At 38.9% G+C, this 26,567-nt stretch overlaps 2 protein-coding genes across 3 annotated transcripts; both read right to left on the reverse strand.

The window, feature by feature from the left end:
* Window positions 1–2,875: 2,875 nt before the first annotated feature.
* Window positions 2,876–6,526, reverse strand: sptssb (serine palmitoyltransferase, small subunit B). Of its 2 annotated transcripts, none has more exons than XM_042487004.1 (2): window positions 6,478–6,526; window positions 2,876–4,237 (listed from the first exon to the last, which is right to left on the reverse strand). In XM_042487004.1, the coding sequence occupies exon 2, from the start codon at window positions 4,227–4,229 to the stop codon at window positions 3,987–3,989; it is 243 nt and encodes an 80-aa protein (XP_042342938.1). In that variant the 5' UTR covers window positions 4,230–4,237; window positions 6,478–6,526; the 3' UTR covers window positions 2,876–3,986. The 2 variants fall into 2 exon arrangements, with proteins under 2 accessions (XP_042342938.1, XP_042342937.1); XM_042487003.1 differs by lacking the exon at window positions 6,478–6,526 and adding an exon at window positions 6,268–6,384.
* A 4,429-nt stretch (window positions 6,527–10,955) lies between these two features.
* On the reverse strand, window positions 10,956–25,665 carry nmd3 (NMD3 ribosome export adaptor). The gene is made up of 16 exons (XM_042487427.1): window positions 25,575–25,665; window positions 25,220–25,311; window positions 23,683–23,817; window positions 23,461–23,557; window positions 23,079–23,159; window positions 22,442–22,570; window positions 19,750–19,840; window positions 18,960–19,038; window positions 17,121–17,217; window positions 16,357–16,474; window positions 13,926–14,071; window positions 13,487–13,599; window positions 13,303–13,375; window positions 12,487–12,593; window positions 11,673–11,743; window positions 10,956–11,436 (listed from the first exon to the last, which is right to left on the reverse strand). Exons 2-16 carry the CDS (start codon window positions 25,261–25,263, stop codon window positions 11,303–11,305), a joined length of 1,515 nt encoding a protein of 504 aa, XP_042343361.1. The 5' UTR covers window positions 25,264–25,311; window positions 25,575–25,665; the 3' UTR covers window positions 10,956–11,302.
* Window positions 25,666–26,567: the final 902 nt, after the last annotated feature.

Genomic DNA, 26,567 nt, shown 5'->3' on the forward strand with positions numbered 1-26,567 from the left:
ACATGTGTTTTGTGGATTCAGAGAAGGCTTATGACCACGTCCCTCAGGGAGTCCTGTGGGGGGTGCAGCAGGAATACAGGGTACCAGGGTTGCTTCTGCGAGCAATCCGGTCCCTGTATAACCAAAGTAAGAGCAGTGCCCGCATACTCGGCGTGAAGTCAAACATGTTCCCGGTGGGTGTTGGCCTCCGCCAGGGTTGTCCCTTGATGTTGGATCTTGTTTGTGAAATTCATGAGCAGGATCTCGAAGCACAGCTGGGGGGAGGAAGGGGTCCTGTTTTGGGACCTCAGAATTGCATCTCTGCTTTTTGCAGATGATGTGGTTCTGTTGGCTTCATCACACCGTGACCTTCAGCATACACTGGGGCAGTTTGCAGCCGAGTGAGAAGCAGTCGGGATGAGAATCAGCACCTCCAAATCTGAGGCCAGGGTTCTCTGCCAGAAAAGGGTAGATTGTCCGCTCTGGGTGGGGGGAGAGTTGCTACCCGAAGCGAAGGAGTTCAGGTATCTCGGGGTTTTGTTCACGAGTGAGGGTAGAATGGAGCGTGAGGTGGACACAGACAGTGTGGCGCAGCGTCTGCAGTAATGCGGGCGCTCCACCGAACTGCTGTGGTAAAGAAGGAGCCGAGCCAAAAGGCAAAGCTCTCAATTTACCATTCCCTCTCGTCTGGCCTGGGAATGCCTTGGGGTCCCTCAATAGGAGCTCAACCAACATCTACTCTGTATAATAGCCCTCACTGTACCTCATTTAATTCCACTTCACAAAATCTACTATCTGCTATCCCTTTGAGATTGTGCATGAATACATATTCCAAACCAGCAACATGTACAGACGTTTGAATCAAAAACCAAACTCGGGTGAGAAAGACAATTTTCCAAGTATTGTCAGATGTCTTTATTTTCTGAATAATGCAGTGAGGTGTCACTATCATGTATAAATGCAACATACATTTTGGTGAACAGTGAAAAAAGCTTTATAGAGAGCTCTTCATATTTGGTACAGGAAATGTCTGGAACGTTTCCTGTACCAAGGGACTTTTCCTGTGCTAAAAAAACTGAAACTGAATGAACAATATAAAAGTACTTTCAGGTGAAAAAACAGAAAAAATGATGTATTATTTATGGCCACAGGAGAACACAGATATAAATAATCAACAAAAAAAGTTTGGTAATTGACATTGTAACCAGCCAAGCATTTACCAGTGTATATAAATATATAACTCCATATAAATAAATTTAACTTAGAGAGAATGATTAGTAATCAGCTAGCCCTTGACCCAAAGCACAAATATTCAAAAATGATCTTAAACACATAACTAAATGCAATGCTCATCACAACAACCAGATACACTACAACTCCTTCTCTCACCGGCTCGTTCTCAATAGATCAACTATATGTGAGGAAGATGCTATTTTGGTTGGCCAGTCAGGCTTCACTTTTCATTCAGGCCAATTTGACTGTGGTCTTTGCATTTTGCATGTCACGACAAACACTTCTACTTTGAGTTCAGAGGCTGTTGATTAAGTAAAGCTACATCATTAACAAAGCCGAGCCTAAAATACAAAGGTGTGTTGTATCAATATTTGCTCATGCTCAGCACTGAGCACACCTTCCTGACATACCGACAGTTAAAAAACAGGAGATAAAGAGAGGGCTCGGCACATATCTACACTGTCATTTCTTTTTAACACTCACTTTGTTCAGTAAATCAATAATATTCACAAACAGGTCCCTGATTGTGACGCTTTTATTTATTGCATAGCTTGAGCTTTTTTTTACCAAATCTCTCTTAAAAGATTAGCTATGATGACTTGAAATGTGTACCAGTTAGCATTACAGTGCATAAAGGCAACAAAAAAAGGTGATAATGGTTCTGATACAAAACCATAGATCAACCAGTAACATTAATTGTGTGCCACAAAATTGCTGGGATCAGTACCAACTCCCCTTTTATCAGAGAGGCGTGGCGTCACAGATGCAGCAGACAAACACAGACACACACATATTTAAAGGGGCACTCCAAAGACACATTAAGTTCAGTTTAGTCATCACAGAGTCCCACCCAGCCTGTAAAACAGTTGTGTAATTACTTCTGTGGATCTGAAGGGAGCTTTCTTAAGGCTGTGTTTGAAATCACTTTCTTGATCATTTTTTCATTACTCCTCATACATAAAACACTAAATAGTTTACTTTGTTTAGATGCTTCAGACACGTATAAATCATCGTCATCATCTAGAGCTGTAGTCACACAATGGTAATTTTCACATCTATAAAATATAAGTGCATTATGGGATTGAAAGAAGAAAAGGAGTGTCCATAAAGTGGACATTCCTTTTTTTGCTGGATTATTTGCGGGCACTTTATATTGCATACATCAGCCCAATCACCAGAATAAAATGTTTGCATTAGGAATGCTAATTTAAAGTTGTTTTGTGACTGATAGTTGACCCTTGTTAACCAATCATTAACTGTCAACCAACAAGTTTGGTGGGTTATCATTTAGAATGGGTAGAATCCTGGGTGTCCCACATATTTTATTTTATTTTATTTGACATTTGCTGTCACAAAAAGATTTTGTAGCACTATTGAAATAAAAATATAATATAAATATATATACTGTGCAGTTATTCATTACACCACTCTTACAATGCACAGAGCATACTGTTGTCACAGATGGACCAGTAGATCATCAGGCGTGGTGAAAGTGAAATTTAACCATCCATTTTGCTGGGTATAGAATTAACATATACTCACTCTGCTTTTCTCTCATCCCTCAATCTGATCGGCTAAGATCAACTGATCAGTTTTCCATGCTGCAACTCAAACTGCTGCTGAGGGATAAAATAACCCAAGATGATTTTCGCCTCCGCTGCATTAATGGACCCTCAAAAACGATGGACTTTAGAGAGGAGACACAGAAAAAAAGTGAATGTTTCCACTTCCGATGCAGTTCTGATTACATGTATGTAAGCTATCTTTGTCATCTAGAGGTGGTGAGGATGTTGGATGATGTAAAACCTAGGCAAGATGGCTTCCAAGCTGCAGACCAATGTTTAAGAATGACAAACAACTAAGCCAAGACATCTGTGGCATCTTTGTGCAACCAAACTATCTTTTTCTTTTTGTGCCTAAATATAACCATGTGAACCACAGCATTGTTAAAACATAAAGAAACATAAAGTTTCAACATATCTGCTACAGAGTAATGTGGAAATTTTACATGTCTGTGGTTTGCAGAAAAGTACAATACCAACATTTGTTCTGGCGATTACACAATGCATACATTTCACATTCAGACACTATAATACACAATAGAGTAAATGAATGCACAATATAGTAAATGACGATTTCGAACACAACTCTAAGTCTGAAAAATACCCCAAACTTTGGGTGCTGATTTTAAAAGATGGGGGTATTAACCAGTCAATAACCTACTCAGTTGTTTTTGTTTTTCAAAATCCTTTTTTCAGGAAGTGACAAACTAAATTGCTGGAATGCCCTTTTAAAGATTGCAGCTTTGAAGTCTCGATGAAAAAAGTGAGTGTAGTGGTATTTCGTAGTGAGATGAGCATGCAAATGTACTACCCACGTATGACCCTATCATGCAAAACCCAGAGGTGGTATGCACTCACACAGGACATGTGTTGACAAAAAAACCCGACAAAAACAAATAGGACAAACAACATTTTACAAAACATTTCACAGCGAGGATGTGAAAGTGATGTACAGTCGTATGTCTAATACCATGGGGTAAGGCCAGAGGGTTTGGGATGTAAAGAAGATAGTAAGGCTCTGATCTCCAGATTTCTCCATTAAGATCTTCATGTTTTCAGTCTTGATTAGCTGAGGTGACGGACCGCTGTGGTTCGGGATGAGCGTGGTGTAAAGAGGGGCACAAGGTGCTCTAGGAGATAAGAGTTGTGGGGAATTATTTAATGCTAATCCACCCAATTGCTGCCTCTTTTTCCTCCATATTCTCTCATCTTTTAGTTTATGAGTGCCATAGTGCTCTCAGGCTGGCCGCCAAAGATCCCAGAGAAAAACTCCAGTGCAAGGCGCACGTGGATGGGCACAAAGACATAGGAGGTGTAGACCACCATGGCGATGGCAGAGAAGAGAATGGAGTTGAAGATGGACTTTTCCCAGGGCTCCAGGACATAGATGCCCGTGATGAGCAGATACTGGTAGTACAGCCAGGCCAGGTACTCCCTAAAGTTCTTGAAGGTCATCTTGCAAGCTGGACGGAGGGGAAATGGAGGTGAGATTCAAGTCGTGAGAAAGACATGGCATGAAGGAGGATAAAAGACAGAAGCTGAGGAAGTAAGAGAATGGGCTTGGAAGAAAGTGATTACAAGAATTTAAATGGGTTGTAATATCAGAAAAAGTACACACTTAGGAGCAAACAGAGTCAGTACCTCAAGGTAAAAATACTCAACTACATGTCCTGCATCTAAAATGTTACTAAGCAGAAATAAAAAAAAGTATGTAATTTAGTAAATATTAAAATCAAAGTTCTTATTACAGATGCATTACAGTTCTCTTTAAAATTAATAAAATCACTGGATTCTTATTACAGATGCATTACAGTTTATGTTAATAAAAATAAAGCCAATTCATACACTGTTTGTTGTATGTTAGTTGTTTGTTCTAGGTTTAGATAGACAGAAAGATGAGTGGTTGGGTAGGTAGGTAGATAGATAGATCACTACATAAAATTTGCCTCAATGTCTGGCGCTGTTCCTGGGGCTTGGGTCATTTCTTTTCTTTTTTCTTTTGCAACCTTTGCACACAAAAAAAGAAGTGCAACAATAATCAAGCAATGATAAACAAAATGTTCCTTTTAATTATTTTCATAGGCCATATGGTGGATACTTCAGTTCAAAATAAAATATTATTTTTGCTTATATTTAGGGTGAATTTGATTATTTGTCAACTTCCTACCCTCATGGCTAGACTCCAGAACGCGTTCCCATTTTGCACCATTTATGGGCAGCCCTGAATGAAGCTTAAGTATAAAGTAGCATAAAAGTACTAGTCAAGTAAAATAGTTTTTAAAATTGTACTTATGTAGCCTATAGTAGTTGAGTTCATCTACTTAGCCTACTTTCCAATATGATTTACTTCTTTGATACAACCTGCTCTTTAGTATAAAAATTTAATGAGGAAACACCCTGAACAAGAGGAACTTACTCTGTGACAAAATACAGATTACCATGTTTACAAAAGATTACTTTTTGAAACGCTGGCGCTATAGCATTTATATTGTCAATCATAAATGCTGATGCTTCCAGATTAAGATATGCTCTGCCCTTTGTTTACTGTTATCATGGACAACTGGGTACACAAAGAAAAATAATCCTCAAGTCTAAAAAATAGTCCTTGGGACTGTGCTTATATTAATGAAGAAGTGTGAAAGGAATTAGGAGCACACCTCTTGCCCCTTAAGCAGAGCCCTGAGGGGGCAATCAAGCCGGCCTCATGGGATCTCAGGGTCTTGTAGGATTCATTTATGTGGGCAGAGAAACACCAATGAAATTAAACCCACGGGATTTGAAAGCCTTCATTTATTTTCTTGGCGCACATACATGTTACCACACACTTGGGACACATAAATGCTATGTAAGGAGTGTAATAAGCGATTTTTCACCTGCATGCACAGGCCAAGACATGCACGTTAACATACGCAAGAACTGAGCTGTTTAAAGCTTTGTTTGCAGGAGTTATGGTGTAACATCCAACATTTAGTTTATTTGAAGGATTACATAGCCGCGGGCAGTAACAGGTCTTGCTAGACAGGTAGGGGGCGGGGTCAACAGGTGCACTACAAGTGCAGGTGTAATCACCTGGAAAAAGCCAATACGTCCGTTTTCAATAGCAACATGTTACACTACAGAATGCAACCAAATGAACTTGCTGAAACATCACAGTGGGACCACTGAAGTTAGAAGCAACAGACTTTAGGTGATGAGTAGCAGGCTTTAATCTAAACTAAAATAGTCCCTTAATTCTGATCTCTTGATAAATAGCTCAGTTAACAAGTTTGGGCAAAAAAAAAAAAAAAAAAAAAAAAAGTAAAAGAACTCAAGCAAAAGTTAAACTCCTTGTGAAGATGATATAACAAATAATGATCAGCACATGGCGCTGCTATATGTCATCACTATTAATCAATGGGGTTTTTGTATTTAATAAAAACAATAATAGATGGGATATATTAGCTCTCATGCGCTCATTGTGTTGTGTACAACCGATCCATATATTTAGACTCACCTTAGCAGCCGACGTGATGTCCCCTGGACTACTGAGAGATAATTACAGGACGAGCGCCAGACAACAGCCCAGTCCCACTGCTGCTCCGCTGCTGCTCCGCTGCTTTGTGTAAACGAAAAGCTGCCTCACCAGTTTGCCGCTGGCCTATATGTAGTGGGTCATACAGACTATGAGAATAACACCACGCCCACTACTCGTGCTTACACTCACCTGGCTCGCAGATCACGCAGGTGGAGTGACCGAGGAGGATAGAGGCCGGCGTGTGTTTACGCAGCCAAGAGAGAGCAGCCCTCGCATCAAAGGCACAGGAGGAGTCGGTGTCTCGTTTGCAGCTCTGTTTCAGCCATGTAAATATCCGCTGCTTGTGTGCAGCATCTTTAAACTTTCTTCATTCCGTGTCGCATCCTCCTGCGGAGCTGTCCCACCATGCTGCAGCCCGACACTGCGCCGCAGTCCCACCTCTGACGTAGGCAGCGGCAGCAGCAGCAGCAGCAGCAGCAGCAGGATGGAAAAACAAGCCGAGGCAGCACACTGGTATGCACCACAGTGGAGGGATGCTATTAGCTATCAAGCCTGTAAGAAGGACATCAAATATTGATTAATATAAATCATACACTGAATGTAAACATTATTTCTAACAACTTAATATTTAGCTGCAGTCTATGGACACAACGATTGTCTTAAACGAGGCTGAGCCCCTCCTCTTTTTATTTATTTACTGAAACTAAACAAAAAACAAAAAAAAAAATCGAGCTATAACAACAGGATCTACTTTCTACATTCATGATATTTGCAACGTGCTGTGAGTCCTCCATTAAAACCACATCAGTGCATGCAGCATTTATGGGACCATTTGTCCCTGAAAAAAATTTTTTTGCTCTTCACTCATTTGGCCTACACTTTTATGTGCTTTTGGTGGCAGATATATGTGTGACAATGATGGATGATGACATAAGATCTCTCATGTTAAGCTCAGAGAGCTTAACATGCTGTGTGACTGGTGAGGTGCTGAAATTGCAAATGTGACAGAAATTTCTAATCTTTGTCTTGAAAAAACACCTAAAGCCAGCATGTATAGTAGTGCATGATCGTCTATTTCTTCCTGTGTGATGAAAAAAGATCCTGTCAGTTATTATAATCAGAAACTGTCTCAAAATGACTTAATATCTCAAAATAATTACAAACGCTCAAAATATTACTCAGCATCTCAAAATAATGTATTGGTATCTCAAAACAATAGCATTGCATCTCAAAATTATGAGAAACTATCTCAAAATAATCAACTTTCACTATAATCACTACATGTCTTAAAACAACACAAAACTGATGACTAAATGATGACTAATTTATCTCAAAATCCAAAAAAACTTCATAATAATGACAAACTTTCCTAAAATGACTTAGTATCTCAAAATAATGAGAAACTTACTTAAAATACTGACTTAGTATCTAAAGATACTGAGAAACTCTCAGAGTCGATAACTAGAAATCTCAAAACAATGAAAAGCTTTCAAAATAATGAGGAACCTTCTTAGAATAGTCACTTAGAATCTCAAAATAATGAGAAACTGTTCAAAATAATGTAACCATTTCAAAACATTAACTTACTTATCTCAAAATACTGAAAACAAGCCCAAAACATTTTTTGAGATATTAGGTCATTATTTCAGTTTCTCATTATAATGACACACAAGATCTTTTTTTTCTTCATCATGCTAGCATGAATGGGTTTCAATGTCCATGCACTCTCAGACATCAAATAACGAAAGCATTATCTTGCAAAGTCCACTCCTAAACAAGAGATGAAAAAAACACAGATTAAATGTGAAAACTTGAACCTTCAAAAGGATAACCATTTAAAAAAAAACACATAAGACTGAAAAGGAAATTCAAGCATAAGCTGAGAAACTGTCCCTTTTGTTTTGGGAACAAGTAGACTATAGTTAGGAAATCTTATCTCTGATCTGCTCAGGGTTTGCTGACCTGCTCAGTTCTTGCACTTGACAACATTATGCATTATTTATTGTGTAAACACGGGCAGTGCCGACGTGGCGCACCGGTTACGTATGGATACGCTGTTAGCGTCACAAGGATGAGGACTGGTTTGAAATGCTAGATACATTGCATGAGTGAAAAAAAAATCCTCTTGCAGGGATTTTAACATCTCTTTGTAGCATAAACATGGACTTTCCTTGGATAAACTGTCCTGACACTCCACAGTTAGTATTCATATCAGCCTCCTCAGGTGTTGTTTGGAATCAAAGATCCTCCATCATGTAGTCAGTCTCCTTATCCTGAGAGAAAATGGGCCTTTAATAGAAGCGTTTAGGTAAAGGGGACAAGAGACAAAGCATGTGGGTCACAAGGTCTCAGTTTGTGCACATGCAAAGATGGAGAGAAAATCAGGTCAATGGGAGGGTGATCTGGAAAAAAAAGGAGAACCCCTACTCTAGGTTGCCCAAACCCACACACAAAAACACCCAGAGGGGATTCAGCTCATTCACTTTCCCAAGTAGATCTAATTACCATTAAAAACCTGCTCAGGTTTGTGAAAAACAGGACCGCCTCCTCCCTCCTCACGTTTGAATGTGAGACATGACACACAGACCAATACACCCTGTGATATACAGACATTCCTCTGGTGTCTGAAATTACATAAAGCTTCGTATTGGTAGGTCTGCACAGCCATGCATTACACCTGGTGACAAAAAGAAATACAAAAAGTTTACAAAAGCACTGACATCCAGACATCATATTGAACAAAAGACGATACAACGGATAATACAAGAGAAGAACAAAAAAAATAGTCTGCACACTAGACTATGCTCCCATAAATATTTAACTGAAGTACCACCGAGGTGACGCTTTGGGCTACATGCTCTTAATCAGACAAAAGACAAAAAAGAAAACTATTAACTTTTATTATTACTAGCTATTAAGTCAAATTATAATTTGGATTTCATGATGTTGAGATGACCATGTGTGAGGAACATTCATGGTTTTAAATAAATAAACGATCAGGGGTCAAAGAGTTCGCTATTAAAAACACTGCTCGTCAAAGCCATTTCATATTACTCCAGAGAAGTTTTGAGGCAAACAGTCTAACACAAGTCACCTTTTGTTCCAATTTAGTTGCTCAAAAATGTCTTTGACAAGGGTTAGTCTAAGCATTTGATCCATTATAGGCATCTATATTACCGTTTAACAATTTTCTGAGAACCAAAATACACAGACAGAAACTTTATTTGTAGTTATTTTTCATGAGACTTTTAGAGAGTTTTTTGTTTATAGTATGCTTATAACATTACATTTTATGTTGTTTACATTGTCTTTTGATTTAATCCTTTAATGTGCACCTAATATAAAATAGCATCAAGAAGATTACATACCAGACGACTGGATATCAGAAAATATCGAGTCTGTCCAAAGTTTGAAAGTTTTTAGCCATTACTTATGACCATGATTGAAGAACTTAATGTATTACTTTAATTATATCACTTACAGAGTTGACACTAGCGTTGACATCTGGATGTGTGTCTGTGTGTACCTTTGGTGTATAAATGGTGACATGTTAGAACAGAGAACTGTTTACACATGAGCTGCAGCACCTATCAATTGTAAGTCACTTAAGATCATGTGAGGACATCACTGTTATTCAGAGCAGCCTTTATTCGAATTTGCATCTTCAGCTCCTATCAGAGCAAAATGCAGCGCAGCATTCCCTCTCCGGCTGCCAAAGGTGGTGCAGCTGGACGAGTATTTGAATAATGCACACAGTTGCCAAATGACACCATTAACAGGCTGAGTCTGTTTGTTTGAATGCAAAACCTCTCTTTTGTTAGCTGGCCCAAAGCTCCCTCTGGTGGATATAAACAACAGATAATTTGACAATTAAATTTTGTATTTGTATTTATTTATTTAGCAGGACAGTGTGCAGAGACATTGAATATTCTCGTAGAATATAAAGATGGCTGCACCAGATTTAGCGTAGCGCTAATTTCCATCTGTAATCACTACATACTGTTTTTATTCAGGTATGCATTGTGTTCAAGTGGCAAAATATACTCAAAGTAGAGAGTGTGCACTGATTTTTGAGTGTGCTGTTGATGGATGCCCTTCTTCCTAGTTGTACAAAAAAGGATTTCCTTGCAGTGGTTAAAAAGAGATTTAAATATAATTGCAGAATGAGGATAAAATTGTAGGGTATGACTCCAAGAGTTTTTTTTAAGTCTTGGGATGTCACATGTGCCTCCCAATATGCTGCTGGGTTAAATGTACCACAACTTGTTGAAGTTTTATGGGGGGGCAGGGGTTGGGGGGGCACTACTGAGCCATTTTCTGACACCCGAAACAGAGACCTATAAAATGTCTAATTTTTCACAACTTCTGATGCCTGTGCAAAGTTCCATGACTTTTTGAGCACGGTTACCCCCTAAAAATACAATTCAATGCACAAAATATATTTTTTCTGTTTCAACGGGGTTTTTGCACTGGTTGGGACGTGGGTCCTAATTAAATATTAGAAGAAAACATTTTTTATGTTTAATTGGTAGTAGCTTTTCAAAGTCGCAGTAATACTGCCACCTGACGTCACACATAGTACTTACTTTATAGAGTTAGAATGCAGAATGGGTTCAGGACCCAGCTACTGTCGTTCATATCCTCAAACAAAAAATATCTATGAAAAGTTTGCTTTTGGACAAATATTTCTTTTAATAAAGTGAAGTAGAAGCATTCTACTTCCACATCACTTCAAAATGATACATCACAGAGGGGAGAAATATTACTTTAGAAAAGAATTTGTCACCGAGTGGCACCATAATAACCCACAGTTGATGGGTTTTTAACTGTAATGAGTCATTACTGCAGTGTGATGAGCGGCAGATTTTTGCAGTACCAAAAGCTGAAGTGTCAATCGCTCAATCAGTCCTGAGTCCGCTGTTAGTTCAGCTCTGTGTGTGATGGCGTCACTGTATCAACAGACCTGTACTTGACAGGTCAGCTGTCAGTGTCACACAGGCGAGATGGTGACCGTTCAGTCTGTCATCATGTCAGCACCCTCTCCTCCTGTTGCATCCGTCAGGCTGAGTTCCTCCAGCATCTCCACCAGCGAGATTTGCGGGGCTCCGTCATCATCGGTGTCACTCTCCACTGGGATCTTTGAAACATCTAAAATTTAAAAAAAAAAAAAAAAAAAATCAACATCTATTCATTAACTCTCTAATACCTCATGTATAATAAACTAAAAAACAGATCTAATAAAATAATTAAAAAAAAAAAATTATACCTATTGGCAGCTTAAGCAGCCTTACCTTAAGCATCCAACTTGCAACAATGAAAACAAACATACTGCAAACTGAAGTGTCTGGAGATGCTGGTGCAGTGAAAGATCTGCAGCTGCTCACCTCTGTAGATGTTAACGTTCTTCCTCAGAGCCTCATCCTCCTCCAGGTCCTCCAGGAAATCTTGGTATTGTCTGAAGACAGAGAAACAAGTTAAAGGAAAACTCATGTGGTACGACATCAGAGAAAAACAGTCACAGGATACTTGGCTTTCTTAGCATATATTCTACCTACCACAACAACCTCATGTCTTACCTTGTTCTCTTCTGCTTCTTAGTTGTTTACCTTATCAGTTCTCCGTCTTTGTTATGTTGCCTTTTTGTTTAAAAAATCTTTTTTCTCTCTTGATTTTCAATATAATGGCACCTCTTCTGTCTATGTTGTGGTTAACTTTGCTGTAAAACTCTGTCCTCGGTCATTGTACATCCATTTCCATCCATTTAAAAAAACAAAACAAAATGATGTCATATCTGTAGTTACGATTTCAGGTTTCAAATGTATACTCTTATTTTCTGTTTGAGGGACTTTTGTGCCAAAAACAAACATTCCTCAAAACCTTTTTGCAGCTGTAAATACCTATTAGAGAATCTTATATATATTATACTACAAGTCTGTAAATATACTCTATCTATTCTCTATCTCTCTATAAGTATTTATTCCCATTAAAGTAATATTTGCCAAAAATCTACAGAGCCCAGCTGCCTTTTTAATACAGAATATCAATAGCCTTATCCTTTAAAGATGACTTGCTAAAATATCACTGATAGATAGCAGACATTACTTTTGAAAATGACAAGTTGTGATTGTGAGGACAAATTCTTGAAGCTTGAATTAATCTACTCTGATAAAATCCAGAATCTTGGCATTTTTGCGCTACCTCTCATCATCTGTGTCCATGCCTTCACGGTCTCTCGCCATCTCCTGCAGCTTCCAGTTCCTGCGCTTCACCCTTCTGCTGCGGTCGTAGCTCTTCTTGATCAGCACCTGAGAGGGTCCACAGGTTGTACAAATAAACCTCTAAACAGACTGTCCCCATACTTTATTTATGTGCGCCATTGGTCAACTATTCAATTAAATATTGCTCTCCTCACTAGTCGACACCAGAAATCGATTGAACTTTTTAAGATGCATAGTATAAAATTGAATTTGGATCAGCATGCGAGAGTAAACAACAACTCTGATCATCTCTTTATGTTTCAAACACATATGCACAAACACACAAGCCCTCTCATGGATGGAGCCGCATGCCCGTCTGCACAACTGGCAAGTCTTGAGCTGTCAGTGGACGGCCTAAATATGTCCAAGCTTTTCACTTGTACCGGCATGATAAATCTTTGCTAAGCTGAACAAGAAGGGTGCTTTAAATCAGAGATCCAGAGAAGCCTGGACATGTGGGACTAATAAAGGATTATCTTATCTTATCTTATTATACGTAATATTCCTTTAAAAGGTGTTTTACCTCATAGATTAAATTTTACTTTTAAACATTTCAGATGAGTTGAGTAGCCTTAGTTTAAACTTCCACTCAAACATCTGGGAAATTAGTCATTAGGAACATCCCCAATTTTTCCAAGGATGGGATCAAATCTTGTCTGTATTTTTTCTTGCCACTAGAGGTCAGCGTTAATCAAGTTGACTGTAACTGCTCTCAGGCATCATCAGAGGCCCAGGTTCATTCACTGAGGAGTCTTACCACATCAGGAACATGGTGAGGGTTCATCTTATTCAGGTACTCATCATTTATGTTGGAATTGGCAAAGTCAAACCTGAAGAGTGAGAAATAAATGAGCCATGAAGCATAAAGCTCACAGCCTGCGATCAAAATGTACTGCCATCCTGACCAACGTCTGCACTTAGTGTCAATCCTTCACACTCACCCCAGTACCAGGTCTCCAATATTGAGCAGGTGGCCCAGGAATGTACGGCAGTGATACTGCTGACTGGTGTCCATCTCGGACGTTTTCTGGACCCACACCTCAGCCAGGGTGTGCTGCGACACACACACACAGGTACACACACACAAAAAGGGAATATAACTGTACTTTCGAGCCATTGTAACACCATCTTGTTCTTTTTCTCCAATTTGTCCAGACAGTTGCATCAATAGTGATGCAGAGTGAACCCTGTCCCTGCAATCCCCCTCCCCCTGCGGCATCTAAAACACTCCTGTGTGTTTTCCTGTCGTTTTGGCTTGAATCCCACTTATAGACTCAGGGATAATGTAATGCTTCGCTATTGATTTTGCTTCCAAGAGAAAAGCAATGTTCCCCCATAATGCAATCTGTTCTGCAACAACACACACAAACGCACTCTCACCTTATTGGACCTCATGCCGGCACCAGCGCCTAGCTTCTGGTTTCTGATGATGTCGATGTCCATGACGATGAACTCCTCCAGTTGCCGTGGGTTGCAGAGACTGTTGAAGGGGTTGCGCCAGTATGTGTTTCCATCCACCTCAGCAACTAGAGAGTAAAGAGATTATTTCTGCATTTATTACTGACAGCTTCACGCTGATAAAACTAGTCAGCAAAGTGGACAGCCAAAAACTTGAGCACAAATTATACAACACATTTTCATTTTTACTTGACAGTTAGAGAATTTAAAATATGAAATAAATAACTTGCATTTCATTCACCGTTATTTTCAAGCTCATCAAGAAATTAGACACATTCTGTTTTATTTCTAAAAAAACTAAAACTTAAACATATTCTAAGTTCCTTTATCTAAAAGCCTTAAGGGTAATAAAAACAATCTAAAACTGTCAATGTGTTTTTCTATCTATCATCTTTTTCCAAATAAACCAGACAAAGCGCCATGTTTCTGTCTGTACTGCAAACAAACTGAGGCAGACAAACAGCCAAAAAACAGACAAATATTTTAAATACCCCAGTTAATTGCCTCCTGTAGCCCAAATCTGCCTGACAGAGCTCTGCCTCAAGGCTGTTTCAGCGATTCAGACTGCTCTAAAACTTTCTGCAACAAAAATAGCCTGCTCTTTGAAGAGTAATTAAAAACGTGTGTGCCGCTTACAAAATGTCAGAATTCTGCAGAGGAGCATCTCAGCCTCTCGCGTAATGAGTGATTACACCAAATACAGAGGAAACACATCATCACTAATTGTCAGCATTCTTGTACTGATTAGAAATCCATCCACATAAGATGCCTTGGCTGTGACAGCACGTTTAAATCTGTTTTTTCTTTTTCTCTTTGTCTGTGTGTGTCTCTTGCTGTGCTGTGACAGAGAGCAGAGGGAAGCTGTAGAGTCAGACGGCGGCGGTGAACATGTGGTCAGCAGACTGGGGTCAGCTCGGTGCAGCACTGAAGGGTTTCACCCAAGCACTGACTCGATATCACCATGGTAACATACAGAAAATGCTTGTGATGTTTCTTGTATAACACTCAGACACAAAGGCATACATATGCAAAACTTGTGGCAGTGATTACCAAGGCTGCAACACTAAAAGGTCTTAAAGATATAATTTGCAGGACTTTTCTATAAAACTATGTATAGACTTATACAGAATTAAAGGGAGGCAAAATGCCAAGCTAGATCTGAGGTTGACTTTTACCTTCATGAAACCATTAGTTGACAAGTCAATCAACAGAAATGACAAAATGCCAAATATTATCTTATGTAGCTTATGTGACGGTAAACTAAATATCTTGAGTTTTGGACTGTTGGTTAGACAATACGTAACATTTGAACGCAACCCTTTTGCATTCAACAGTTTTCACATTAATCAATAATGTTAGTCGCAGCCCTGATGCAATGAGTAGTCTAATCTAATATTTCAAATATTATTTTCATTATTAAATATAAAAAACTGTGACAATCTCCCAGTGCTGCTCCTAAGACGAAAGTAACGTATTACTCACTAACAGTCAAAAACAAGAAGATATTTTGTTTATGGTGATTTTAAATAATCTATAATAAAAAGAATTAAATCTTCATGCGAGAAGCTAAAACCAGAGAAAACTGTTGAATAATTTTCTGTTGATCAACTTTAAGCACTAATGTTATAATCTCCGCCAAGGAGGTCATGTATTTGGCTCCATCTGTGTGTTTGCCAGCAGTGTTGCGGAAAAACTGCTGGCTCACTTTTCATGAAACTTGGTGAAAGAATGTAGCATCAGCCGAGACCATTTCTTTGCTGTGGGTCAGGACGGCATTATAAGCATAGCTAAAAGCTAACAACAGCAACACTTATCATACGTGGGTGGTGGAACGGTTCCCATATGAGCAACGCCCTCCCAGACAAAATAGTACTACAGTGCAGAGTGGCGGCGATTAGTTAGCCAGTGGTGACATGAATAATAGTAGTTTGCTGCTAAATTCATGTTGTAAATATTTAACATTGCACATGAAACATTTCAGGATAGGGCATTTGGCCTTGGTAAAGGTAAAAATTTTATTTTGTTTACTATGAGCAACAACGATTACCCCCCACAGTGCACTGTGTTTAAATTGACACTGAGCCAAATCTTTGGATAAATTCCTTGTCAGGGAGCATGAAAAGCTTTCGAAACCTCTGACATGTCGTAAATCAGATCTCAAGTCCTTTACGTAGAGCTCACATTCCTAGATTAGTGAGTATAATAATTTAAAATCCAACTCAAATGACAACAACCAGATACACCAAGCTGCAGCTATATTTAACCACTACAGGGTGCGTTGGAGCTTAAGAAGACTGTGGTGTCATTCTGACCTGTTAAAACTCAGTGGTACTCTGGCAGTAGAAATACTCACTCTGCAGGGTGTTGGGATCAATCAGGTGGATGGTGCTGGTGACACGGGCGCACACACACACTTGACCCATGTTCCCCAGGCTCTGCGCCAGCCGTGGTGAAAGGCATACTACGTTGTCCTGGAAACCAGACAAAAGCAGACAAGCCAGGGTCAAACTGAGGTTGAAGAGAAAGTAAAAAGACTTTGGACTTGCTATAGAGGTCAACAATGTGTACGAAAAAAAGTTGTTATCCTGCAGGCTGGATCAAAATAGTGACATGGAATTTAGCCTGTTTAAACCATAATCAAAGTAAGCTGTTGATATCTTTTGATGGCAAAACAAGTAATGCACTGTTCTGATTCCTGTTTTCATTTCCTAAAAATACCCCGTGCAACCACTTTCAATCATGCCATGAAAACACAACCACATCTATGGATTGCTTTTATAAGCACAGAAGTAAAGCTACGTGTCAAATAGAATTAAGGAACTACTGAAAGTGACAAATATACCCCTGCTTGGCATTACCTTTGATATATTAAGGTATACTAAGTTTGAGTTTCATTGTGAAACACAAACATGACAGATTCTTGGCCAGCCTCAGGTTCTCATCTGCATAACAGCCATATTTTATCTAAACAGCAAAGTGACAGCTGACATAACAGCTCTGACTTGACTGAGGTGCAGAGCAGGTATGCAGGGTGTGTCTCAGCTCCAACACTGGATGGCTTGAGTGAAAAAAAATTCCAATTTAAATTAAAAACAAATACATTAGATGGCCATATACCTTGCAGACAGGCACTATCTCCATAGAGAAGGTGCTCTTATAGTTGTACGTGTTTGAATGGATGTCGTGAGAGATGAGGCGCTGGGATGTCTTTGACCTTTAAAATAGAAAAGAAAGTTTTTATTATTAGTAGTATTATTAGAATTATCATCAGATGCCAGTAAGAGACACTGCAGACTTTACATTGTCTAAATTGGACAAATGATGAACAGCAAAAATGCTTGGTTATAATAAGATGTTCCGCACACGTGGAAACGACTTATGTAATGAGCAGTTTAACGGTTCTTAAATGCTTGACATTAGACATATACAGACACAGACAGACACAGACAGAGCATTTTGTCAGTATTCTGCATTCATTTTGTCCGTATTTGTGCACATTTTCTAAAAGCTTACGGATACAGATTAAATGGAGCACCGGAAATTGTGGGGGCAGTGTGGCGTAGCAAGATATGACTTTAGGACATGACAGAGACATTTTGAATATTGTTAATATAGTGGATAAAATAATTCTATGTACCCGTGTTGTTATGTTTTTTGTGACCGCCATTGACGACCGTGTTTGTTCATCAGCAACTTTTCACTCCCCTATAGCATCTAGCGGATGTATCAATGTCAACAAAGGGACGCATGAAAGTAGGTGGGCAGTTGTGACGCGTAGTTCGACCCACAGCCTGGAGGTCCTGCACATCAGGTGGTTCAGGTAATTTTGTGAGAAATGATTGTGGATTTCGGGCGCGGTCATAAAGTAACACAGTAGCATTCTTAGTATGTTAGCAATAACTTTCATTGCAAAAATCCAACTTCCACCTTCTCTTCCTCTCTCTCTGTCTCTCTCACACAGCTAGCAGCTTTATCAACAGTACTGCTGCGCTCCAGGTTTCTGTTATTCTACCAGGAAAATCTGTTGAAGTCCGACATATTTAAATCCCTCCAGTTTTAATGTCCAGTAAAAAATATTTCCCTCTGCAAAAATGTAGGCTTAAAACCGAATCCTCATAACAAATGTCTCTCTGTCCACACTGAATACATTAAATATGCACTTCTGTAATATCATGTAAACATACCACAGTACCTATCAGGTACTTGGATGTGTGAACTGTATTCCTACATTTGTAGTTTTTAAACAGAAAACGCACGTTGGTGATATTTTGATATTTAATGGGAATGAAATATACTGAAGCCAACAAGTAGGTTATTGCAATAAGCTTCCGGCTCCGGTTTGCGATTTGGGTTCTGGTCATTAATTAAATGCATATGTTTACAGATTGGGTGCAGCAGACCGGCTCTCACAACAGGCTGGGTTGGTGTGGGCTTTGAAAAACCCTGTCCAGGGCATCACTCGTGTGCAGTGACCATCACAATGTTTAAAATGAAGGCATCTATTTTCATATGTAAAAGTGTGTATAAATGAGCCTCAACCTGTCTGAACTGCTGAAGGTCATGAAAAATCTAGGGGACTTATTATGCAATGTTTACGTTTTTGTCATACAGAAAACACCTGCAGCTTTATTGGGTGAAAATTATAACGAACACCTTTACAGAAGCACACAGGTTAAATAATGCAATGGTGTAAATTCAGTTTTTTACGGAACTATATTTTTTGTTCATGCAGTTTTTTATTAAGACATTTATTCACTTTAACCCACACTTCTATACATGCCTAGAAGCTAATTATTTTCCTGTGACACTGCCACATTTGTTTATAATAACTGGACTGTTGGATGAAGACATTTTGAATCCTCATGATTAGCACTTAAATAAAATGGAAGTGTTGCTCTAATAAAGAGACTCATGAGGATGATGTTTCTTAGAGACACAGACTAAGGCATTGCTCACCTGCAGGGCACGGTGCACTGGAGGAAGTCAACCATCTTTTGAGCATGCTGCTTGGAGCCATAGTAGAAATCAATCCCCTCTGAGAGAGAAGACAAAAACCATCAAACACCTTTCCACCAATAAATTCATCACAGGCGTGCTTCACGGGTCATCACTGTTCCGCAACACATATGTATGCAACAACACACACATGAAAATATGGCAGCCACATGTTGTAACCTTCGTAAAGCTTTTTAAGTCCTGCCGAGATATGGAGATGATTTAAATTACGCCACCAGCCAAAACTCCAATTCACAGTCCCGTCCAAGAGCACAGAGATGTGCTGCTGAGCCGGCACTCAGTGCACAGCATGTGTGCCTGAGTGTGTTTGTGTGTGTTATATAGCGATAAGCATCTCTAAATAGGGTATGAATCAAGCTCGCATTGCAGGGATCTGGTATGGCATGCCTGCTCTGATTACAGCACACTGATTAGATGCACAACGCATGCCCTCCTCTGAGGCCCACACGAGGATGGCTGTATGGACTGATTGGCGCCAGTGATATGCATGCATGACTTGCCGTCTGGTACAAGGTAATTAACACTCGACACATCATTATGTTCTGCTCAGTTCTAATCCACATTAGTTACGCCGGTGACAAATCAGACAAGTTTCCCACTTTTCAATGTAATTTAGTGAGAGGCCCTGAGGAACATAACAGGAACCTCACTTTACAGATATGTATACTATCAAAAATAAGAAAAGGGTATACATACTAAATATAAATAAAACCATATACCATTGACCTACCATGGATTTCTTTGATGTTGAGGGCATTCTGGTGGAGTTTGTGCTTCAGGATCAGCTGCTCTAAATAGTAGAACGTCTTTTTGTGAAGCGTCTGTAAAGACATCAGCATCATCATTATCTTACAGATCTTTCCAGCCCTAATTATTTCAAATTCACTGGCATCCACCCTTGGACCTTCCAGAAAAACACTCCACTTAAGACCTTCAGCCCCCAAGGCCGCAGTGATGTCTCTACTTCAACCTAAAGGTGTATTAGGAAAGAAGCAAACTGGAAGCAAAGCACTCATGAGGATGAGAAACAAGTGAGAACAAGCACACTGTTCAGGATTTTTTTTATACTGCTAATTACTAACTTCCTCTATAGTTGTTTCACAGTAAAAGCCTTTCAGTGAAGATAAGTGGCTTTGGCTTTTACTGTAAAGTGGCTGCAGAAGGCATCAAGTTACATAATCACCTATTGTAGCTTTTTTTTAGTTTAATTAAGTGGTAAGGGATGTTGAAGGTTTTAATCAAGGACCCCTTAGCTGACACAAAGGGGGGCGCGGCTATGGCTCAGAGGTAGAGTGGGTCGTCCTCTAATAAGGCCGTCAGTGGTGTAAGAACCACAATATGAGAATAGGTTAATTTAAAATTCATAAAAGTTCATTTTTTCATCAGGCATTGTATAGAGCATATGTATGTATAAAAATGTAAAAGGAAAATAATGCATGCATGTAGAATTTTGATTGGACGTTCCCTTTAATCTTGACGTCATGTGCAGTGCAGTAGAGCAGAGAGCTGCATGAGGCACAGGAGCTAGGAAATAGATTTTCTACCGTCTGACTGAGTGTAATTTTAACTTTTTTTCAGTAAAAGTTTAAAACTGGATTACACATCCTGTCATTCACGTCAGACTTAAGTTACTCCGCCTACAGCTCACAAGTGGCTTTTTTAACATTTAGAGGGACTGCCACTACAAGCAGTTCAGTCCTCAGCTCCTCTGGGCAACATGCCAAAGTATCCTTGAGCAAGATACTGAACCCCTAATTGCTCCCAATGCTGCGTCATCAGAGTGTGACTGTGTGTGAATGGTTACTGAGTACCAGCTGACACCATGTACAGTAGCTTCAGCCACCAGTGTGTTAACGTGTGGGTGAATGGGTGAATGTGACATGTAGTGCAGAAGCGCTTTGAGTGGTCACAAAAGACCAGAAGGGCGCTATACAAGTGCAGTCCGTTAACTATCTTGACCTGAATTTGCTTTTCAGGTAGGTTATGGAGGAAGCTCCACTGCCACAAAGATACATTCTTGCAAAAGGCAGAATATCCTGGATTCATTTAATGTGTATTTTCATACATATTTTAAATTTCTGCAGTTCAGCTTGGTTTGCCTCCAAACATCAGTGATAAAAGGAAGAGGTGCAACCCTAGGATTTAATGTTGTATTTCCTTCCATAAACAAACAGCTTCAAGTTTGTTTTACATAAAACTTATGGGCATAGGTTAAGGTTTTAAAATGAAACTTTAAGATTAACACAAAATGACAGATTTGTGAAAATAAAGAGGGAACAGAGTACACTTTTAAAAGTATTCATTTGCTGGAAAGATGGTCTTTTCATAAAGCTAGGCTGTCTATGCAGTAGAAAGACGCACAGTCTTTTGAATTTAGTGTTACATGACCAGAGAAATCAGAGTAAATGGGCTGTGGCATTTGCTTTTGCTCAACCACCAACTACGAAAATGCACTGCACGGTACTGGACCAATAAACTCGAGTGATGTAATGCAACCTTGGTTGTTTTTCTAGAGCAAACAATATAGCAGCCTGCTGTTACAAAGACCTCATAAACAACATAACTAAAATATGTTTCTGAAAACATTTTAAGCGAGAAATTGTCAGAAAGTGACTGAATCTTGGTTCATATTTGATAAGCACGGCTTACATTTAACATTTGATATCAGTTTTTTCTTCTCATATCACGGCTAAATAGTGCGCTAAAACATGTTTTTAGAGACATTTTAGGAGAGTTATAGACAATGCAGTAATAGAATCTTGGTTCATATTTGATCAGCACTGCCTTTTTTGCCATTTAATCTGAGCTTAAGAAAAAGGGAGAGAGCCTGCAATGGCAGGCTTATGAAAACATGGAAATGTGATCTGTAGTTTGAGCAACAGCCCTAGAGCCAGCCAAAATCCACTGGATGATGCAAAAATCATCATCTTGGGAATATGAGCCAGGAAGTGCACAGGGAAAAATGGGTGCTGGTGAGATTGAGGGAAATTTACCACAATTCATTTTCACATAGTAACACATTGTTATGATACAAAGTATTCAGAGTGCAGAAGCAAACATTTAATTGGCTAACATTTTTTGGTGAATACAGCCTTTGTAGTCCATCAGTTTAAATTTTCTTGCATGTATGTTTCCAGTCCAGAGCAAAGTAGCTTTCAAGCCCTTCTGCAAAGCTGGACAATTGGATTTGCAGAATTTGACAAAATAAATTGCTATTAATGTTATTAATGTCGACTAATCAGCTTATCTATAAATGCTTTGTAAAACTAAGAATATAGCATGCATGCAGGCACAACTTACATGAAAAATATTTTTAAAGGGTTGAATGTTAATAGACATCAGATACCGTAAAACACAAAATAACCAAAACAGAAAAAAAATACATTTCTTTTGGGATATTTCATTAAACCACAGACTCCTACCTTCTGCCTGACTTGGACCACAGCCTTCCAGAAGTCCTTGGCTTCCACACGGTGGCAGTCGTCACACATCTGGTACTGGATGACAAACTCAACCACAAATACCTGCTGCAGGATAGCGCCGTTCATCACCTGAAAAGGCAAAGGCAGCAACAAGTCAGATCATATGCTCTAACCATATGGGAGTGGCAAAAACTCTGCGCTTACAGTCATTTAGATACACCTGAGCAGTGGGACCTGGAGAGAGTGTTATACAGACCCTCCAACAGCACAAACAAAAGAGTTGGCCCTGAGAAGCACAGGACTCAGGTTTTCACTAAAGGTCAACGAGATGCGATGACAGCCACTGGCAAAAAGTCACTTCTCTCAAACACGCTTAATTCAGTCAGAAACAGACGACTCCTTTTCTTTAATGTCCCAGAATGTCACTTATCATAATTGGATGTGTGCCACACCTTGACATTATTATTTTCACATATAAAAGTTTAAGCTCTGTTTGCTGCCAATTACCACATGAAAAAACAACCCAGATAACCTTTAGATGAAAAACGTGTTGCCTCCGGCAGGTCACTTATCAGTTTTAATCTGTTCATTTGAATGTCACTCTCCCACACTTATCACTTCCACTCTGTTTTCTTACCTCCTTCTGGATGGTCACTTTCATCTTAATCCTTTTGGAGTGCGGCTCTGTCCACAGGAAGCCAGCATCAATGAGACGCACCTGTGAGGAGAGAGGTGTTGTTGAGGTAGCCCAAATAAATGTTTTTCCTCTGTACAACCCCACAAAAGACCCAAATTATCTTATTTCTTAAAATGTAAAATAATAATATAAGTACAATAAATAGGCCCAATGCCAACATGAGTATGGCAAAAGCAAGTCAGCATAAAAACTGTGGAAAGATTAGAAGGGGACAGGATACACCCTGGAATTTTATACCTGCAAAGTTCATGTACGCTTTTTGCATCTTAAGTGCAAACGTGCTTCTGTCTTCTGTGAAGTTCAGTGGGAGAATCGCACTTACTTTGGTCATAGAGCTCTTAATTTTTTTCAGGCAAAGGGCCAGCAGTTCTCTGGACTCCAGGGCACACTGCACCCAGCTGGCTGGAGGCTGCAAGTACCTGCATGAAAGATGATGTGTACATTCAAGCCTCAACTTTCAACAAAAAAAGGAAAAAGATACAATCTGTATATTGCATGAAAAAAATATTTCTGCTTGTAAAAAAAAACTGTGTATGACACAAACCTTTCACACTGCTTGCAGAAGTGCACTGTGACTTGCTTGGGGATTCCCTCTGATATGTCGACTTGGGTACGCAGGCAGGCTACACACATGTTGGATGGGTTGGGAGGGATGGGGATGCCACAGGTGCAGCACAGGCTTGGGAGAGAAAATGAAAGGAAAATTCTTTTTTGTTTTTTTTTTTTTTAATGTTTTTGAGTTTTAGACTGTTCAGTAAATGTACAAGGCTAGGCCTGTGCTGAATATATATATATATATATGTATCTAAGTCAGCAAATTTTTCAGTACTAATAATACATGTGTAGCCTAGTTTTTGTTGGAAACTGTCTAGAAATACCAGGTTTAAACTGAATAAATAAAAATAAACGAATAAAACAGCAGCACAGCATTTACATGTTGATTTAAAATTCAAATGTCAACATTAACAATGGAGCTTTGAGTTCTTCACTACAACCCTCACCTGTACCACACAGGTACAGGTTGGAAATTAACTTTTTCATCCACTTCACACTTGGCTGGTGGATTCCAAAGTCTGCAAACCACTCGATAAATTACCATTGCGTTTTTTGGATAGCAAAGCAAATCTATCAGCTACTTGCATACTCGGGCTGGTGGCTGGTGCAATTTTCCAACCCTGAATGCAAATGAACAATCAAACACTTAAAATTTACACGAGAACATGAATCAATGCAACATATACCCAGGCTAGAAGGCAAGCTTGTCAAAATGACATTAATTGCTGCAGGGCAGTTGAAATCACAGCCTGTGTAGAAAACACTTGCTGTGTTACCGTGCAAGGGGGAAGCTTTGCCGTTTGAAATTTAAGAGCTAGCACTCAAGCAGCAACCTGTCCGAGTTAAAGCAAACCCTTCATCTCCCAGATTAGGGACATTTTAGCCCGGTGTAGTAGTGCTTTAGATGACAACTGGCTCAAACTAACCCTGTCTATTTCAAGTCTTAGTACTTAGTATTGCACTCAGTCATTCTGTAAGCAGAGCTTCAGACAAAACTCTTCTCTAAGAGAACTTTTGGAGCAATTTAAAGAGGACTCCTGATGAAAAAAAAAAAATAGATGTCATGAATGTGGCCTATGGTTTTGTGCTTCATAGCTGGTTTAATTGTTTTCCATTACTCAGTGCTTTCAACTGTAATACAATATGATTTGTAATGAGGAAAAACAAAAATTACATAAGTCTGACTATGTTAGATTGCCAAATCTTCACCTCATCCAATTATTGATCATTATTCTGTGCTTAAATAGCAAGTCAATCTTTGTTACCACCACAGATGAACATGTATGTTTTTCTCAATATAACAAAAATAATAACCCAATAAAATAATGTGACTGCATTGCATTTAGGCGTACCATTGTGTGTGATAATTTATTGTAATGGCTTGTGGGCACACTCAAATAAAACCGAGCATGATTAGTAGTCATACTTAAATGACATGTCAAAACCTTAACAAACGTGTATTCATCAGGACTCTCACAATACTACAGGTTCGAGGACATAAATACCATTTATATTTTAACACTTACATGTTCCCCTGGCTGCTTGTGGCAGGAGCTTGCATGTACTCCATTCTTGTTAGCTTGACAGGTCAGTGAATGTCAGAGGATCTTTGTGATGTCTGAGGAAAGAAACACGACAGATTTAGCATAGCTTTCATTTTCAGACACCGATAAATAAAGACTTAGATCGTAAAAAGATGAGGCGGAGACTCTGTAGTTATCGTTGCTAGCTGCTGCTTAGTATCTGACAGTTAGCATTAAATGCTAAATGCTAGTTTTTATGAGCTATTCTAAGCGATATTCTTGAAGAAACAAGCACACAATGTCGACTAAAACCATCAGACAACTACAAAGGATAAAATCGAGTGATGACAAAACCTACTGAGGTTATTTTTGTTAAGAAATCCAGCACACAACGTGAAATTAAGTCCTCCACGTTTTCCCCACCGTGGACCGAGGCAGTCCCGGTGACGTCGTGCAGTACTCAAAGACCCCAGGACTGTCTTTGTCTGCCTGAATAAATGTCCTTCAGAAATGTTTCTTAAAGCTGAAAAAAGGTAAAATAAAACATATTTGGTGTGAAAATATTGCGTAAGTAAACCACGGTACCGTATATATGTTTAATCAGAAAAATACAACTGTTTAAAGTCCTAAATGTTAAAAGAAGGTGAGCTCTGACAATGTTTTCATCAGATTGAACTAAAAAAAAAATTTAAGGAATTGAAAAAGAAAAGAGAGAAGTAATTTTTATTAATATTAATATTACTATATTATGTAAAATAATATGTAGGCCTATACAAAATGTTTAAGGCTGTATAATGTATATTTCTAAATAGTCCAGGCTAGGCCAGCAAAGTGTATAAATGACTAAAATGTTTCAGGAAATGTATGCCATATTAGGCCATATAAAGCCTTAATTTGGATTGCAAATAAATAAATAAATACATATATAAAACATCAATTCAAAAATATATATAATTAAATAAAATAATGAAATATAGGATTCCATATGTGCATGTTGCTCAGTTTTAATCAAACACAAAGTCTAGAAACTATTTGTACAGCGACAATATCATAGTATGGAGAGTCTATCATTTATTTGACTTAAGTATATTTGCTTTCAGAGACTTTGTTTGACTTAAGACAATTACTGTCTACAGAATTCAGAATAAATATCTTATTACATAAATATTCATAAACAAAATCCAAATTGCATTTATTTTCCTATTAACCATGACCAGAATAACATTTTTGGGGGTCACAGGGCAAAACTGAGCTGCATGATCTCATTAATGCCTTCATTCCTCCCACTCTCTGCCCAGCAGATAGCCATAGTACTCCTAAACTGGTATATTACATGAAATCAGGTTTGCTA

This window comes from Plectropomus leopardus, chromosome 5 (assembly GCF_008729295.1).
Source record: "Plectropomus leopardus isolate mb chromosome 5, YSFRI_Pleo_2.0, whole genome shotgun sequence".
NCBI lineage: Eukaryota > Metazoa > Chordata > Actinopteri > Perciformes > Serranidae > Plectropomus > Plectropomus leopardus.

Coding starts and splice junctions, on each gene's coding strand:
- nmd3 (XM_042487427.1), bottom strand. CDS start 25,263: ATGGAGTACATGCAAGCTCCTGCCACAAGCAGCCAGGGGAACAT. Junction 13,600..13,925: donor CCGGCATGAGGTCCAATAAG/GTGAGAGTGCGT, acceptor TGTGTGTCGCAG/CACACCCTGGCTGAGGTGTG. Junction 12,594..13,302: donor CTCACCATGTTCCTGATGTG/GTAAGACTCCTC, acceptor GGACCCTCTCAG/GTGCTGATCAAGAAGAGCTA.
- sptssb (XM_042487004.1), bottom strand. CDS start 4,229: ATGACCTTCAAGAACTTTAGGGAGTACCTGGCCTGGCTGTACTACCAG.